General features: G+C 43.6%; 1 protein-coding gene across 1 annotated transcript in view; it reads right to left on the reverse strand.

Moving 5' to 3' along the window:
* Slc15a5 (solute carrier family 15, member 5) overlaps positions 1 to 17,336 on the reverse strand; it is a 93,601-nt gene that overhangs the window by 23,633 nt on the left and 52,632 nt on the right. Inside the window, exon 7 of the mRNA NM_001192015.1 lies at positions 10,917 to 11,048. Coding sequence (NP_001178944.1) covers positions 10,917 to 11,048 — 132 coding nt within the window. The remainder of the gene's footprint in view (positions 1 to 10,916; positions 11,049 to 17,336) is intronic.

Consider the following 17,336-nt stretch of genomic DNA (forward strand, 5'->3'; position numbering starts at 1 on the left):
TCCTTGCACACAGTAGGCACCCAATATGTATTTGTAGACTGAATTAATAAATCAATCCTCGAGTTACTAAAAATAATAAAATGCTAAATTCAAGTACTTTCACGGGTGGAACAAAATGTAATTTTTAAAGATTTATGTTATTTTTAATTATGTGTCTATGGGTGGGTATTTGCCCACAAGTACAGAGCCGTCAGACATCCAAAGGCCCAAGTTAAATTCCGTTGCTAGCCACCTGGGCTCACAGTTGGGAGTGAACCTCGTGCCTCTGTAAGGGCAGTACCTGTTCTTAGCCACTGAGCCATCTTCCTCCCTAGTTCCAGATACCGAGTTTCTTTTGTCTAGTAGCTGCTCATTTGTGAACTCTGTCCTTTCTTGCAGCTCAAGTCACTAAGAGTATTCTTTACAGACTTTAATTTTTTTACAAAAAAAAGTTTCCTCTTTCAAATATTTACAAGAAAAAAAAACTTATTTCTTCACACTATTTGGAGGGTGGAGTTTCTCCCCTTTCGGCCCGTGTCTGCCATAGGCAGCTTGCTGCGAGTTTCATAAAGAAGATGGGGGTGCCTGCTTGCATTCCTGCCTGCTTTCTCAGTCCTCTCATGAGCTTTCTTCCTGGGAGGAAGTCCAGCTCTTGGTGTTGGGGCCTGGCTGGGTCTCCATTCCCTCCTCCTCGGAGCTTCAGCTCCGTCGGATCCCTCCTTTCTCCTGTAAGGGTTTCCTTCTCTCCCGACACTGGCTGTGCTCATCTGTCACATTCACCCATAGAAAAAACAGCAGCCAGAGCCTGTACCTGAGATTCCCTTAGAAACAAGGACTTCTCGGTTGAGCTTTGGGACCGGGAGTCTTCTACTTTAGGGTAAGTATGACTTCAATTTTGTATGGGTCACGGTTTGCACATTTATGTCCCCAGTTCTGTATGGGGACATACACTAACAGTTTATTCACTTTGTATCTAAGATTAAGATTTAATCCCCTGTGCGGTATTTTGATTTGCTGAATCTGACACCGCCCACATCCCCTTCTAGCTCTCAAATCTTCTCAGTCCTAAGTCCTTCAAAAGAGTCCCTTTGTTTCCATGCCTCCCTAGATACTCTGCAGCCCACGTCAGTCTAGTTCTCACCCCCACCACGGAGAGGGTTCCTATGGATGCTATGAGAGACTATGGTGTGGCACCTAGACATCAAGAACTCCTTTTCATCCTGTTTGCTTTCATGGTAGCATTTGAAGACATGATACACTGGAGTTAACCTCTTAGGTCTAGTGAAAGAAATATACATACATGCACACATATCCACATTCACTATATACTTATCTATATCATACATATACGCATACACATACTTAGCTATGCATGTGCACATATATGCATGTACACATACGTGTGCACGCATGCACACACATACACACACCATGCACACACACATACGCATGTATGCATGCACACATGCACATACAATGCTATCTCTAACGCACTAACATACCAGGGAAGGCTGTCTTTCCTCAGAATTCTTCAACAGACTCTCCTATCTCATCATCTTCTTGAATACTTCAAATCTAGTCTCCGAGCCTCAGGATTCTCCCCCCTCATTTTTCATGTTCACACTTGGTAATTTCATTCAGTCTTGTGGCTTGAAATGTTATTTTTGCGCCAAATATTTTTGTATTTCCATACCTAGTCAAAGTCTTTCTTTTTTAACTGTTGGCTGTTTCTATCTAGATGATATTCTAGGATTCCAAACGTAACGTGTTAAATGTTGCAGCGTACTTTCCTTCCAAGTCTTTTTCTCATCCAGTGAGTTCCTAGGCAGCTGGTGTTTCTGTAATTCCCTTGCCTCCCTCCTGCACCTACTGATTTCCAAAACCATCCCCAAGCGGTGTGAGTCCTGTCTCCAGAACAGAGCTGTGTCTCCTGCCTCTCTCTCTGCTTCGCTAATATCTTTATTTGTGTGGATTATTTTGTGTCCTTCTCCTTCTTCTGAATGCATCTATTCCTCCTGTTTAAAATCATACAACACCCACAGAAACCTTTAAATACCAGTAGAGGTGTCATTCACACAGTGTCCTATGATTTAGTACATTTAGACTGTCAGCCAAAGGTCCCAAATGATTGGACCCCTGTATAACTCCGCAATTGGTCTCTCCATTGCTGCATATCATGTTTTCAGCTTTCTAGAATTTATAGACTCCTTTCATGAAACCAATGATTCACTTCCATGAGGCCCTGTCATAGGAACTGTTAACCAGGAGTAGATCAGGGCTTCGCTCACCATGCAGAAAACCACAGACTCTTCTAGTTTTGGCTTCAGAACTATTTCCAGCTTCTCTTACCCCAAAGATTCACATTTCTCTGCCTCCACCCTGTTCTGTGCATTTGCTATGCAGAAGAGGTGTCACTTATGCTATGAGTCCAAGTCACTCAGGTGACTAAAGTGACCGTTTCATGCCACCTTATTCAGAGATGCACCTGAGACTCAGGTAGAAAGTGAGAACTGAGGTGTTTTTTTCTTTGTTTGGCATCTTGGATGCTTTCTTTCCTAAAGGATTCTTGAAAGATTACAGCAAACCTCATCTAACATACACCTCCCTGCTGACCTGGAAGACATTGGAACCTCATTCAAACTACAGCAATCTTAATGACAGAAGTCCTTCCCTTTGTTTATATAGAACATGTTTGTATCAACTTGGGAGTCGTGCTACTGTTTTCCTATAGCTCTCGGAAAAGCCGTGGAAGGAAATTTAAAGGAATGACTTGAGCTCAAAAAAAAAAAAAAAAGGGAAAAGGAAAGAAAAGGAAAGGAAAAAGAAGAGAGAAACAAAACTTAAGGCTATGAAGATGACTCAGTGGGTAAAGAACTTGTGCAAGTGTGACGACCTGAGTTTGAATCACCAAGAACACACTGAAAATCTAGGCATAACCATGTTTGTCTGTTTCTGTAGGGCATCTGGTGCAGTGATGGGACTTGGAGACAGAGCTGCAGAAACATGGTAAGCACACCAGGGACCAATGAAGAGACCCTGCCCCATACAAGGTGGAAGATGAGAACTAGCACCTGAGATTGTCCTTGGACTTCTACACACATGCACACATGCACACATGCACACATGCACACATGTATGCACACATACACATACCATACCACAAAATAAAAAGAGGATATTGTATTCCCTTCCCTATGTTTCCTATATTTCAATAGTGATGGCTAGTGACTGCCTGATGGGTGATTTGGGCTCCTCCTTGGTACGGCTATGAACTTAAACATTCCCGGGTAGCATGGTGGGTTTGGGAGGAGGGATCTAAGGTTGAGGATGTACAGCAGACTGAATCCGGGTTTCATAACATGTCACATCTGAACAACCCTGTGCCTCATTTTCACTGAGGGGCATGAGCAGAGCTTACCTGTGAAGCTACAGAGAGCTTGACCACTCAGACGTGGTCCTGACCGCAGGTGGCTTCCAGGGCAGCATTTGGGGTCTTTGAATCTATGATCTTTAAAACACGTACATAACCAAAAGTTCAGTTATAGACCCGGGCTGGAAGAAATACATCTCTCAGGAAAAGACACGGACCCGGGAAATTCAGTTGAATACTTTTCCACCCAGAGAAAGTATTTTCATCTTTCAAGTTCCCTGTAACTGCAAATTCCTTTTTCAAGAACGACTCCGTGATTCATGCTGACACGGCTGTCAGTGCCCTCAATTCTTGTAGATATTTAAATGAGAATTTAAAAAGATCTCATTTTTAATTTAAAATGGGTCTTGATTTGAATTAAACAGTCAAACTCTTTGTACTTTTCCTTGAAACTGGAGGAGGTGAGACCAAGGGGGCAGGAGGTGCTCGAAGCCTGACCTCTTCATTCTTCCCAATTTCCCCGTTTTTTTTCCAGGCACCTGTAACTCTGTAACTGAGATGTCATTTCCTCCTGAATTTCTATTTTGTTATTTTTGTCAAAAGGTGAGTTCGGAGTCGGGTGTCTGAGGAAATTGATCTTGCTCCTAATGGGATGGAGTTGACACAGGCGGTTTGACTGACTTACCGCTGCCTTCTATTAGCATCGCTGCTTTTTAAAGAAACCATTCCTGGAGTGATTAGTGTAGGAGGACGGGTTTAGTCTCGTGTCTTCTCCTTTAAAACGCTCTGAGCGAGCGATCCCAGAAGGATCAGATTTCTCACTTGTACTGAAAATGTCACTCTAACAGCTATCTCGCTGCACAGTTGAGTTTTGAGAAATCCTTTGAATTTACCGCGTTCACACCATTCCTCCACCACTGTGCTAAAAATGACTAATGTAGCTTGGAGCCGTGAGGCTGTGATAGCTGATCTATACCCCCCCCACCCACGTCCCCACGACTGACACAGATTCCTAAAGGTTGCAAATGCTGTAAATGGCCCCGTGGAACCCGGAGAGGGTGTCAGCTATCTAGCACCAATCACCAAGTTATTCTGGTCAGTCCCATCCCACAAAGTCGTCTGAACACACGTGACTGACTTGGCTTACCTAGTTCCCAGAGAAGGCACTGCTACAGTGTGTGACGGCGGTTTTGTATTTGAAACTAAACCCTGGTGTTGGAATTTCGAAATGCTTCATTTAATGTCATCCTATAACCATCTCCAAGGAGAGTGAAAAGCATTGCCCATTTTTAATTAAGAGGAAACAGTCTTAGAGGGATAATGACTTACCCAAAGTGATATTTGTGGTCAAAGAGCCATTCCCTCTGGGGGATACTAATTAGTCACTGTAAGCCAGAATAGGACCACAAGAACAGATCATTTAAACGAAGCTCATTGCCTTTCTTGAATTATGTTATGATGGGTAAGGGGGTTGTCACAAACAGAAATGTAAGCATGACAAAACCTCCATTTGATGTCGTTTAGGGAGGGAAGAGGACGTGGGTGGAAGGAACGTAATTAGGTGAGCTGGGAACTGATTAGACCCACAAGGGGAGGATTGAGTTGGTTGTCATTAACTTGCCATGAAGTTTGTGGGAATTATCCACGAGGCTCTATTTTCAGGTCTGTCCAATTCTACAACTGAATCAATTACCGGGGAGAAGTCGAGGGGCTTGCTTACCAAACCGGCAGACGACACAAGGAAGATCAGCTATTCACTGGGTGACAGAATCAAGTTCCACAAATGTCTATTTTTTTTCAGCATGATGGGTTGACACTTATTAACGAGGAGGATAACATCCTCTATTTAATTGCGGGGGGGGGGGACCCGATGAGTGGAGCTTAATGAAGAGCAACTGCCAAAACAGGGAGGAGGAGTACTAGGTTTTAATTGACCCCAAGCATGATGTAAGATCTCAGCACACTTACTATGTGCTGGTGGACATAGGCAGACAGAGAAGACAGGTGAACAGCCTGTAGGTGCCCAGTTTTGAGTGCTGTGCTTGAATTTGGAAACGGCGTTTTGCAGATGTTGACAAATGGTTGCTTAGTAGATGCTGACTGACAGGGATAGAATAGGAGCTACAGACCGGAACAAGAGACAGAAGAGGGTGGCGACGGACATGTTTATTGAGCAGTAATACTGGTTACTCATTCTCAGAAGAGAGTAATGAATTATTTGTATGATGCTGGAGGCAGAACATGAAGGGAGACTCTCTATTTGGATGGAGGTGGTCTGACCCTACAGCTTATCACACACAGTTTCCCTGAATACTTATCAGAGTGCATGGTAAGAAGTCATGTTTAGTCTGTGAAAAACACTTATCAACAGGAGGGAACCAGAGCTCTCTCTCTCCACGCAGAGATGTCTCCACAATACGAGGGGGTGACTCAGTTTCTGGTTTCGGCACAAGGCTAGATTTGCTGCGGACACCAGGTATCATCCAACTGAAAGATTCTAATTTCTTGGGACATGATTCGCAATGCTGTCCAACTTTATTATGAACAGAAAATGAGAGCTTGGGAAAGAAGAAAGTGAATTAGCTAATTGCCGGTTTAAATGGTGGCAATGTCAGTACATGCTTAGAGACTGTCTGACCTCAGAGCCCAATTTGGTAAGTGTCCTTGGTAACCTATCTTTTAAGGTCACCAAAACCTTGCCCATTATATCCACGGCGTGTTTCTCCACCTTCTACTCCATCTATGATAGGATCAGTATTATTTCATGGGTGCACTGGCAGACAGAGGTTACATAGTAGGAATTAAAGATGTCTTTATAAAGCTTTGTAGACTTCCTTCTACATTGCTTAGCATGTTAAATGATCTGGACTTGCTGAGGGAACCAGGTCTCCTTTAGACACAAGCTGAGATGCCTGTCGCACTTTCCTCCCCCCTTCTTTAATTATAGTATTAAAAAAAAACAAGGATAGCATTATGGCCTACACGAAAGCTTTATAATAAATCTGACAATGAAATTAAAACGACAGATTTTACTGACAATTATCAGTGACAATTTAGATTTTCAGTCAAATCTTTCTGCAGGGAAGAAGACATTAAAGGAGCAAAAGGGTGACCTAGAGCCTGGGAAAAAGTCTTCGTTAGCTATGCATCTGACAGAGGGTTGATATCGAGAATATGTGGAGAATTAAAAAAAAAACTAAAGGAGAAGACAATTCAATTAAAAATGGCCCTAATGAAATGAACAGTTTGCAAAAGATGAACTACAAGTGACCAAGAGACACGGGGAGAGACTTTTAACCTCAGCAACCACTGGGGAGCTACAAATCTAGACTACGGTGAGCGTCCAGCTCTTACCCTCGTCAGAATGTCATTCACCAAGAAACCCGCAATGTAGACTGTATGAATGGGGATGCGGCTGTCTTAGTTATTGTTTTTTTTCTATGAAGAGATACAAGGTCCAAGGCAACACACACACACACACACACACACACACACACACACACACACACACACACACACACCATTTCGTTGGGGACTTGCTTAAAGGTTCAAAGGTTTCCTCCATTAGCATCATGATCGAGGCTATGGTGGCACACACTGTGCTAGAGCAGTAGATGAGAGCTCTGGATTAATCTGAAGACTGACAGAGGGAGAAGGAGAGGGATGGCGACCAGGAGAGGGAGGGAGGGGGAGAGGGAGAGGGAGAGGGAGGGGAGAAGGAGAGGAAGGAGGAAAGAGGGAGGGGAGGGGGAGGGGAAGGGGGAAGGACAGGGAGACTGGCCTGGTGTTGGTTTCAAGACCACACCTCTCAATCCTTCTCAAATAGCACCACTCCCTGATGACCAATAATTCAAATACACAAGCCTACAGAGGCCATTCTGATTCAAACCAACATAGCGGGCAACACAAACTCCTGTCCATTGCTGGTGGGAAGGTAAATGAGCTCACTTGCAGTGGAGACCGGCATGGAGGTTTCTCAAGACAACTAACGCTCGATCAACCATGTGACCAAGCTCTATCACTCCTTCATCTTTGCCCAAGGGACTCCAAGCCAGCACAGAGACACCCGTACATCAATGTCTACTGTAGGCTCACCATGGCCAAGTTGTGTAAATAAGCTAGGTGTGCAACAGGGCGATGCGTAGAGAAAATGCGGTGTTCTGCACACGGCGGTGCGTGCCTCAGCCATACAGGAGAGCCGAGTTCTGTCATCTGCATGGGAATGTTTGCAGCTGAAGATCTCATTTTAAGCAAATCAAGCTTACTAAGCAAATAATATCCCTGCGAATGTCCAAAAGGGAAGGAATATGGGTAAGAAACGGCCCTTGTAGGGGCAACAGGGCTGAGAGAATAAGCGTATCATGCAATGTGTATGCAGGAGTTTTCTTTTTAAATTAATATACAAAAAGAGATGTTTGCGGGAACAACCATGTTGAAGAATTTGACAGACCCACTTCCTGGTAGATATTTTTGTCCCTAAATGTCTTAAGAGAGTGGAAAACCTTTGTTTTTCATGGTGGGCAACTCATATCTTTAATATTAATTTATGCGACGTATGACTCCTAGCAGGGGAGTGGTGTCAAAGTTTGTGTGAATGAAATGACTCCAATGAAAGCGACTAATGGAAAACCACCAATCACGGGCTCTGAGCCAGGTCACAGGCATCCACCCTTGGGCCAGTGGAGAGACTGTATCCAACAATGTTAACCATTCAGCCAACCTTGCCTGCCTCACAGAGCCCCAGCAAAAATGGTGAACCCTTGGCATGGTGAGTGTGGGGGCTTGAGAGTTCCTCATTTTGTGATTTGCCAATGAACTGGGCGCTCCATCCTTGAAAATGAGATATCCGTAGTTGTGGGGTCCTCTCAGGCTTGTCCTTTGTGCTTCTTACAGTTATTTGATTGTGCGTTCTTTTAGAGTAAAGCAATAATCAGAAAAGCAGAAGGTGGGAACCCAAGAGAGGACTCGGTGGGGAAAAGCACTTGCCACTAAGCCCTAGACCCAAGTTTGATTCTCAGAATCTGCACGGCAGAGAGGCAGAGAGAGCACACACCATTTGGCACATGACCCACCTCCACACATATGTACACATAAACACATACCAAATAAATGAATGGAAATGAGAAAGTGAAGGTACCCAACTGAGGACATACTACTTGGCAGAGTGCTTGCCTGGTGGACAGGAGGCCATGGGCTCAGTCCCTAACTCTGCCTAAATTGGGAAGGGTGGTGCACAGCTGTAATCCCAGTGCACAGGATGCTGGGGATTTTGCCTCTTCTGGCAAAAGGCAGTGTTAGTTTGGCTGTTTAGAAGCGGTCATCAGCTCCAGTGGAGTGCAGTGCTCTGCTGAGGCAGTCTTGTGATGTTGCTCTACAAAGCTCAGTTTTGCTGGCTTACGGAGATAGTTTGGGGTGTGTGTGTGTGTGTGTGTGTGTGTGTGTGTGTGTGTGTGTGTGTGGTTTTTGTTTGCTTTGTTTTGTTTTTGTTTTTTTCTTGTTGATGTTTTTTTCCCCATTCTTTTTTTTTTTAAGATTTTATTTTATTGTATATGAGTACACTGTAGCTGCCTTCAGACACACCAGAAGAGGGCATCAGATCTCATTACAGATGGCTGTGAGCCACCATGTGGTTGCTGAGATTTGAACTCAGGACCTCAGGAAGAGCAGTCGGTGCTCTTAACCACTGAGCCATCTCTCCAGCCCCTCTTTTTCCCCATTCTATATCCCACCTTCTGTCTGGTGAGCCCCCTTTGATAGATAGTAGTGATCAAATGAACTTGGGTTCAGTGGTATCACTAAAGTTGTGGCTAGTGGATAAAATGCAGGAATCTAGAGGAGAATTTAGGAAGTTTGATCTAACTCTGAGTAAGATGCCTAAGGCAGGAAGGACAGTTCCAATTTACATAAGACATAGGCTGGTGATACCATTTGACTTTGTGGTTCTTCTAGCATGTATCAGATGAGATCTGATTATAGACACTCCCTCCGTGCACCGATCTATATTTACTTCTTCTGTGTGTCTGTCTTAGTGATGGATTGAGACTGTCCCGTTCTCACCTTCCATTGTATGTGACCTGGGGATGGAATGAATTCTGGTTGCCAGGGTTGGCAGGCAGCAAGCCCCTTCACTGGGCTTCACTGGGCCATCTTGTAGAAATCTTGTAGAAATCTTTGTAGAAGATACCCTTGTAGAAATCTTTTAAAGCCAACTTTTGGAATTATTTTCATTAAGTAACATAACAGAAGGAAACATGTTTAGCACCTAAAGTATTTTAGTGGCAGATTTGGAGGGGCTTAAGATCATTTATAAAATCTTGAAAACGTGTACTTTACCTTGGGGAAACTGACCATTAGAGGTTAAATACCGTGAGTTCCAGAGGTAAATGCTATCGGTTTAGAATTGAGTTCTCTGAGAATCATAACAATATTGCACACCATTCTGTGTGACAGGGCTCTTGATAAGTGTTTCATATATGCTTTTACTCAACGTTCTCAGATATTTAAAGGGTATCCTTGCTGCCCAACCAATTAAAACTGGTAGATTTTCCCAAACCTGCCATATGAATTGTTCTTGATGTCAGTGTTTCCTTGAATTACCAGGAGTTTTCTAGAAGCTTGGGGGAGTGTTTATTTTGCTTGTGCTGGCACCCCAACACCTCACACAGCTCCTGAAATGCGTGATAAGTACTGCTTGAATGGAGATTTTGAATTTGTCGCCGAGGGGGGTATTTTTTGTATAGTCTGAGAGCAGATACACTGAATCTCTTCGTTCAAGAGATCACACGAATCACTCCTCTCCTGACACTATTTGGAGTGTGCAACCAACGACATTTTTGAAAGTAGAAAAGAATAAGTTAATGGCATTTTCCTTAAAGTCAGAAAAAGCCAACTAAGACAAAAATCTAAGGAAGGGTGACATTTTTAAGATAATATTTTAAGATGGGGAGACTTAAAAACGGTAAAGGCGTTTCCCTGCCAGCACCAACTATGACTTCCATCTTGCCTGCTCTTTCCACCCACAGGCCAACTTAAAACTAGAGTACTTTAACATTTGCTTCTGAATTTTTCATATTTCTTATTCTTGTCCAAAATTTCTACTGGGAAAATTTCTAGATCTTATGTTAGCAACCTCATGATGTCTCCTCAGTTTCACAGACAAAATTTGGGGCCAATCAAGAGCAAAGTAGGCCATGGGTTACCCATCAATCCTACATGTATGCAGGTGCTAACTCTTCACCACGTTGCCTGCAATAGCTACTGGACATTATTGAATATGGCCTCACCATGAGACCTAATGCAAATATGATAACCCGTTAGCTTTAAAATGCGCTTTCAAAGGACAGCCGACACTGTCTCATGGGAAGTGACATTCTGTAATTACCTCCTCCTATCAAAAGAAAAACAATTCCCAGAAATTAATGAATATAGCAAGAGTCTACTTCATATCTTAATTCTATCTTAATTGCAAAAGTGGATCAATTAAAAATAAAAAGATTTTATGGTTTCGTCTCCCAGCTCTCTAGTCATCAGCTCAGTATACATAAGCATACGATGAGAGAGCGCTTACCTTCTGAGATGAGATAAACCAACTCTATCAGCAGTGCCCCGGCGAAATAGGCGGATCCATGGAACAGGGTCAGACACGTCATGGAAGCTCTTCTGAAGGTGCTTGGAACGACTCTGCGTGTCACCGTGGAGACTGGGGGAACAAGAGGCCAGGATTTAGGACTTCATGTAAATCATTTTCATTGACCATGTCCCAAAGAATACTGATCATGCATCAAATTTACCAATGAACAAAATTCCCAGGTTGGAGTATTTTAAGGTTAGTGTCCAGGCAGGTTATGATGTAATTTACAGATAAAATCAGGGAATAAAATAGGACAGGGCGAAGTCCCGTGCAGCTACCAAGATTTCTTGGTAGTTGAGAGGACATATTTGTATCAAGGTGCAACCTATTCTGGATATTACTTCTGTCATGAAATCTCTGCCTGGGACTCCATGGCCTACGGAAACTTGAATTTATCATAGAGCTTTTGCACAAGGTTTCTGGAGTTAAATAAGAGTGCTCTAAGACCTTGGCCCTATGAGCATATGCAAGTCGATTAATCAGCATCTTCCTCTTTGAAATGGGAATATTATCGATACTCATACATAGGGAGATGTGGTGATACCTGATCGGCTACCTATAAGGTGATGATTTTAATGATGATTTGCATGTATTAAATAAGTCTAACAACCTTTATTTTTGTTTTTAATACTTTCTATTAATTGTGTGGGAATTTCATATAATACATAACTCCTTCCAGATACACCCCACTTACCCACCCATTCCTCCATCTCCATATCTTCTTTTTTTTTTTTTTTTTTGGTTTTTTAGTAACTTGTCACCTCCAGTTTGTGTACTGCGTATACTTTTGCATTCAGCACCAACCATTGGAGAGCCATCCATTGGAGCATGGTTGACCCACCAAGAACCACAGCTTTGAAGGAGACTGATTCTCCATTTCCCAGAAGTCCTCCTCTGTTAGGGGTAGGGACTTAGACATATGAATTCCTTCCCATTCTATGCTAAAATGTTGACATATTTGATCATGAGTGGGTTTTGTGCAGGCAGTCACAGCCACCATGAGCTCATGAGAGCAGTGGTCCTGTTGTCTAGAAGACTCTTCCTCTTTGGCCTTCTTTAACTTCTGACTCTTACAGACTTTCCACCTCCTCTTCACAGTGGTCCCTGAGCCTTGGGAGGGATGTGACACAGATGTCCCATTTGTGGCAGAGCATCCCACTGGTTGCTGCTGTTCTCTGTACTTTGACCAATTGAAAGCTTTGGGGTTGGGGCTGGGGATTTAGCTCAGTGGTAGAGCGCTTACCTAGGAAGCGCAAGGCCCTGGGTTCGGTCCCCAGCTCCGAGAAAGCTTTGGGGTTAAGGTTAGCGATACTTGTCTTTTAAATATATAGGTATATTTACAAATATCATAAACTGTATCTATCCTACTGCACAAGGCACTGTACAAAACCATTTACATACATTGCCCTTGTTCTGGTTAGCCTACATTGTCAATATGCCATAGGCTAAAGCCATCTTAGAGGAGGGGCCTCAACTGAGGAATTACCTAAACCAGATTGGCCAGTAAGGGCCACTCGGCTATTAATGGATGCAGGAAGGTTCCAAACAGTGTGGCGGGACCATCCCCAAACAGGTGATTCTGGCTGTTCAAGCAATCGGGCAAGCAAACACTGCTCTTTTAAGGCTAACCATGAGTTACTGCGTTGGTTCTTATCATGGTGGGCTGTAAGCCAAAACATATCTTTTCATCCCCTAAGTTTGCTTTGGTGACAGTGTTTTAAAGAAAGGAAATCGGATCACCCCATTTTAGGGGAGGTATTCTAAAAGGAGGAGTAGTGTAGGCATTGGCTCTCTGGAATGGATATCTCTGTATTCCCAGTCATGATGGTGGTGATTAGGAAAAGCCAGGAGGAATTTTTTTGAAAAATTAGCAATCTTTCCCGAAACTAGGAATGGATTAAATGTATATATGTATTTGTTGTGTAAATACATATAATATTTGTAAATACATAACATCTAAATATATATTATATAGGACTATCATAGCTGTGTTAAATTATTCCCGATAAAACATTTTATATTTGCTACACAATGGTATCTGAGAGTTGCCTCAAAATTACATCAGAGGAAGGGAGACAGCATAGAAACCAGAGCAGATATGGAACATTTGGCCCCCAGTTGCATTTGTTGAGGCTGCAGCATGGAGCCCATCTTGCTAAAGTCTACTGTTTTTACTCAGCAAATAAAAACAATGCATAAAATGACATTAACCAACTTAACACTCAGTGGTTGAACTATTGGGTTTCTACGTTCTCTTCTTGTTCTCCTTCTGTGCTTTGAGAGTTTTCCTACAGTGAGAACATCAATTAATATTAAAACTCATTTTAAAATGAAAAGATAATAGACAATGGACGAACTAGGAAAGCTGAACACTTCGTTGTCTTGTCGATGAGAAGAAAGTCATGTTTTTTATTGCCTCTTGAGAAATGCCCACAACTGGCTGACTTGTATTTTTCCCTAGAAAAATCCCATATTTGCCCAGCACAGCACCCCCCACCTCCAACTGTATAATATCCTTAATATGTATCAGTGGGCACAGGGGCCACGGGCATTTGTGTGGAGATCAGAGGACAGCTTTCTGGGCTCAGGTCCTTCCTCCTCCCCTTAGCTGGCAAGATTGAACTGGGTCGTCAGGCTTGGCTAGAACGTTCACCTGCAGAACCACCTCGGCAGCTCTTGTCTAGCGCCTCGAATGACCTTACTAATGCACAGCATTTCTGGTTTATTTACTGTGTGTCTCCCACTTGCCTTTATTTCTTCATCCAATAAACATTTAGGGCAGTTCCTGTCTACGCTCCAAGAAAGCTACTGGAAGGTGGGCATGAGATGAGAAGAGGTGTCCCTTCCTTCTCTGATTTAAGCTCCACGAGGGCTGACAGCAGAACGTACGGAGTTAACCAGGCCCTCACCCGAACAGACACTGGCTGGGGATGAGGACAATGACGTTGGTAAATAGCAAACTGCAGTTAATAAGATGGCCCAGGCTCTCCCGATGTTGTGTGCAGTATGAGTCACCATCAGGATCCTTCTTGCACTTTTAGGAAGGTTCCCATGTGTGTATGGAGCTCTGGAGAGAATTGATTTCAGTTACAATGGCTTCTGAGCTCCTGCTCTCCGTGAACACTGGGAGACAAATCCCGGAAGAATAAGTGGGCTGATCCCTTTTCCCTGGGAAGAAGCACAGCACGGGAGACCATGATCACTCTGCTACTTAATTATTAATCCCGTGCTTTTCTCTTGCTAGAGCTTCTGGTGTGGTGTATAATTCATGAGCGCACTTTGCCAGCTCTCTGCCTGCTGGTTAATCTTTCTTTGGTGTCGTTTTACTCATTTTTCCCCCCGAAAGCCTCCAGTTCCCTTTTATAGGACTTAGCTTTTCAAGCCTTCAGATCTCCAAACCTCGGGTGCCTAATTGCACGTTCTGATCTTGCTCAACGTTAGCGATCATCAACTTACGCTTTCGGGCTCCAAGATGCTTCTTGTAGCCCATTATGGTGCAGATATTATCAACAAGTCAGCCACTTCTCCAAAATAACCACTGTACTAGGGAGACCCAGTTTAAAACAAAATACTCAAAGTGTGCACAGAAACTGGTCTTCTTGCCAACGAGAGCTAAAAACGTGTCTCCGGAGAGCAGCGGGCGATGGTTTGCGACGACGCTTGCAGCGCGTGTGCTTCTGTAGCATATGGAGACATAGCCACCTTCCTGAGGCACCTGCGACTGGGAACTCATTGCTGGAATTCTTTATTTTTACTCCAGTTTTTCTGGAGCAGTTGAAAATGTGTTTATTGTGTTTGATGAGAAGCAGTTCGGAACGTATAAAAAGACCACAATCCCCGAAATGGAGCTTACACCGTTGGACCCGTAGAGCATCCTTCTGTCCTTATCCCTGAAGACTTCGGCCTGGAATCTCATGCTATCGCGCTATTCGCGACTTCTCCTGAACCTTGTCACCTGCCAATCATGTTCGTTATTCCCACCCTCGCTGTCTGCAGAGCCACTTGCGTTAGCCCTTGGCAGCTGTACTTCGATTCTCCCAAATCGCGGTTTCTTTGTCCGTTCCCCACTGATGTCTCCCATGCTGTATTAATTTCCAATTCGTTCACGCCATGCCTTGAACCCATCTAGGGATAGGAGAGTTATGGTGGCAAAGTGTCCAGGTTGGCACCCATGTATATCAAGTTGTATTAAGGCATGGGCATATCCTTCATGGTACGTTGTCTATAGCTTAATATGTACCACAATAAATACTTGATCAACTAATATAGAGACTGGACTGCTATCTAGTGGCCACTTTATAAAAGGTTTCCTGACCACACCCTGACTTAGTGACTGTGGTTGTGTTACAGTCCCCTCTGTGTGCTCCCCTCCACCCTCTATCTCTCCTGCTTTCTTTCTACTCCTCAACAACTCAAAAGCTGTGAGTTCCACAATTACACTGTTTTGATATGTTTTTGTCTTGACTTCTTTTTTGTGCTTTCCTTATTGGTGGTGACTCGAAAGTTTTTAGGCATGTAAGTCATCTGGAGAAGATACTGCTACCATTAAAACCCGGTTTGAAAGTGTTCTTTTCCCTACCTTTGTCTGGAAGGACATCCCCAGGGCACCACATATCTTTGAAGGGCAGAAGAACTCCCCTAATATCTGTGGAGTGAGCCATCCCATTTGCAGATACCAAACCCAGACACTATGGCTGATACCAAGAAGTGTTTGCCTAGAGGAGACTGGCATACCTGACCCCCTGAGAAGCTCTGCCAGAGCTTGACCAATACGGATGTGGGTGCATGCAGCCAGCCATCAGACTGAGCATGGGGACCCCAATGGAGTAGTTAGGACAAGGAATGTAGGAGCTGAAGGGATTTGCAATCCCAAAGGAAGAACATCCATATCAACCAACCGGACACCCCAAAGCTCCCAGAGACTAAACCACCAACCAGAGTACATATCTAGGGACCCATGACTCCAGTTAGATATGTAACAGAGGATTGCCTTATTGGGCATCACAGGGAGGGGAGGCCCTAGGTCTTTTTTTTTTAAATTAATTTATTTTTTTCTTTTCTTTTCTTTTCTTTTCTTTTTTTTTTAACTTGAGTACTTCTTATTTACATTTCGAGTGTTATTCCCTTTCCCGGTTTACGGACCAACATCCCCCTAATCCCTCCCCCTCCCCTTCTTTATGGGTGTTCCCTTCCCTATCCTTCCCCCATTGCCACTCTCCCCCCAACAATCATGTTCAGTCTTAGCAGGACCCAGGGCTTCCCCTTACACTGATGATCTTACTAGGATATTCATTGCTACCTATGAGGTCAGAGTCCAGAGTCAGTCCATGTATAGTCTTTAGGTAGTGGCTTAGTCCCTGGAAGCTCTAGTTGCTTGGCATTGTTGTTCATATGGGGTCTCGAGCCCCTTCAAGCTCTTCCAGTTCTTTCTCTGATTCCTTCAACGGGGGTCCCGTTCTCAGTTCAGTGGTTTGCTGCTGGCATTCGCCTCTGTATTTGTTGTGTTCTTGCTGTGTCTCTCAGGAGAGATCTACATCCGGTTCCTGTCTGCCTGCACTTCTTTGCTTCATCCATCTTGTCTGATTGGGTGGCTGTATATGTATGGGCCACATGTGGGGCAGGCTCTGAATGGGTGTTCCTTCTGTCTCTGTTTTAATCTTTGCCTCTCTATTCCCTGCCAAGGGTATTCTTGTTCCCCTTTTAAAGAAGGAGTGAAGCATTCACATTTTGATCATCCGTCTTGAGTTTCATGTGTTCTAGGCATCTAGGGTAATTCAAGCATTTGGGCTAATAGCCACTTATCAATGAGTGCATACCATGTGTGTTTTTCTGTGATTGGGTTACCTCACTCAGGATGATATTTTCCAGTTCCAACCATTTGTCTATGAATTTCATAAAGTCATTGTTTTTGATAGCTGAGTAATATTCCATTGTGTAGATGTACCACATTTTCTGTATCCATTCCTCTGTTGAAGGGCATCTGGGTTCTTTCCAGCTTCTGGCTATTATAAATAAGGCTGCTATGAACATAGTGGAGCAGGTGTCTTTGTTATATGTTGGGGCATCTTTTGGGTATATGCCCAAGAGAGGTATAGCTGGATCCTCAGGCAGTTCAATGTCCAATTTTCTGAGGAACCTCCAGACTCATTTCCAGAATGGTTGTACCAGTCTGCAATCCCACCAACAATGGAGGAGTGTTCCTCTTTCTCCGCATCCTCGCCAGCATCTGCTGTCACCCGAGTTTTTGATCTTAGCCATTCTCACTGGTGTGAGGTGAAATCTCAGGGTTGTTTTGATTTGCATTTCCCTTATGACTAAAGATGTTGAACATTTCTTTAGGTGTTTCTCAGCCATTCG

Source organism: Rattus norvegicus, chromosome 4 (assembly GCF_036323735.1).
Source record: "Rattus norvegicus strain BN/NHsdMcwi chromosome 4, GRCr8, whole genome shotgun sequence".
Taxonomy (NCBI): domain Eukaryota; kingdom Metazoa; phylum Chordata; class Mammalia; order Rodentia; family Muridae; genus Rattus; species Rattus norvegicus.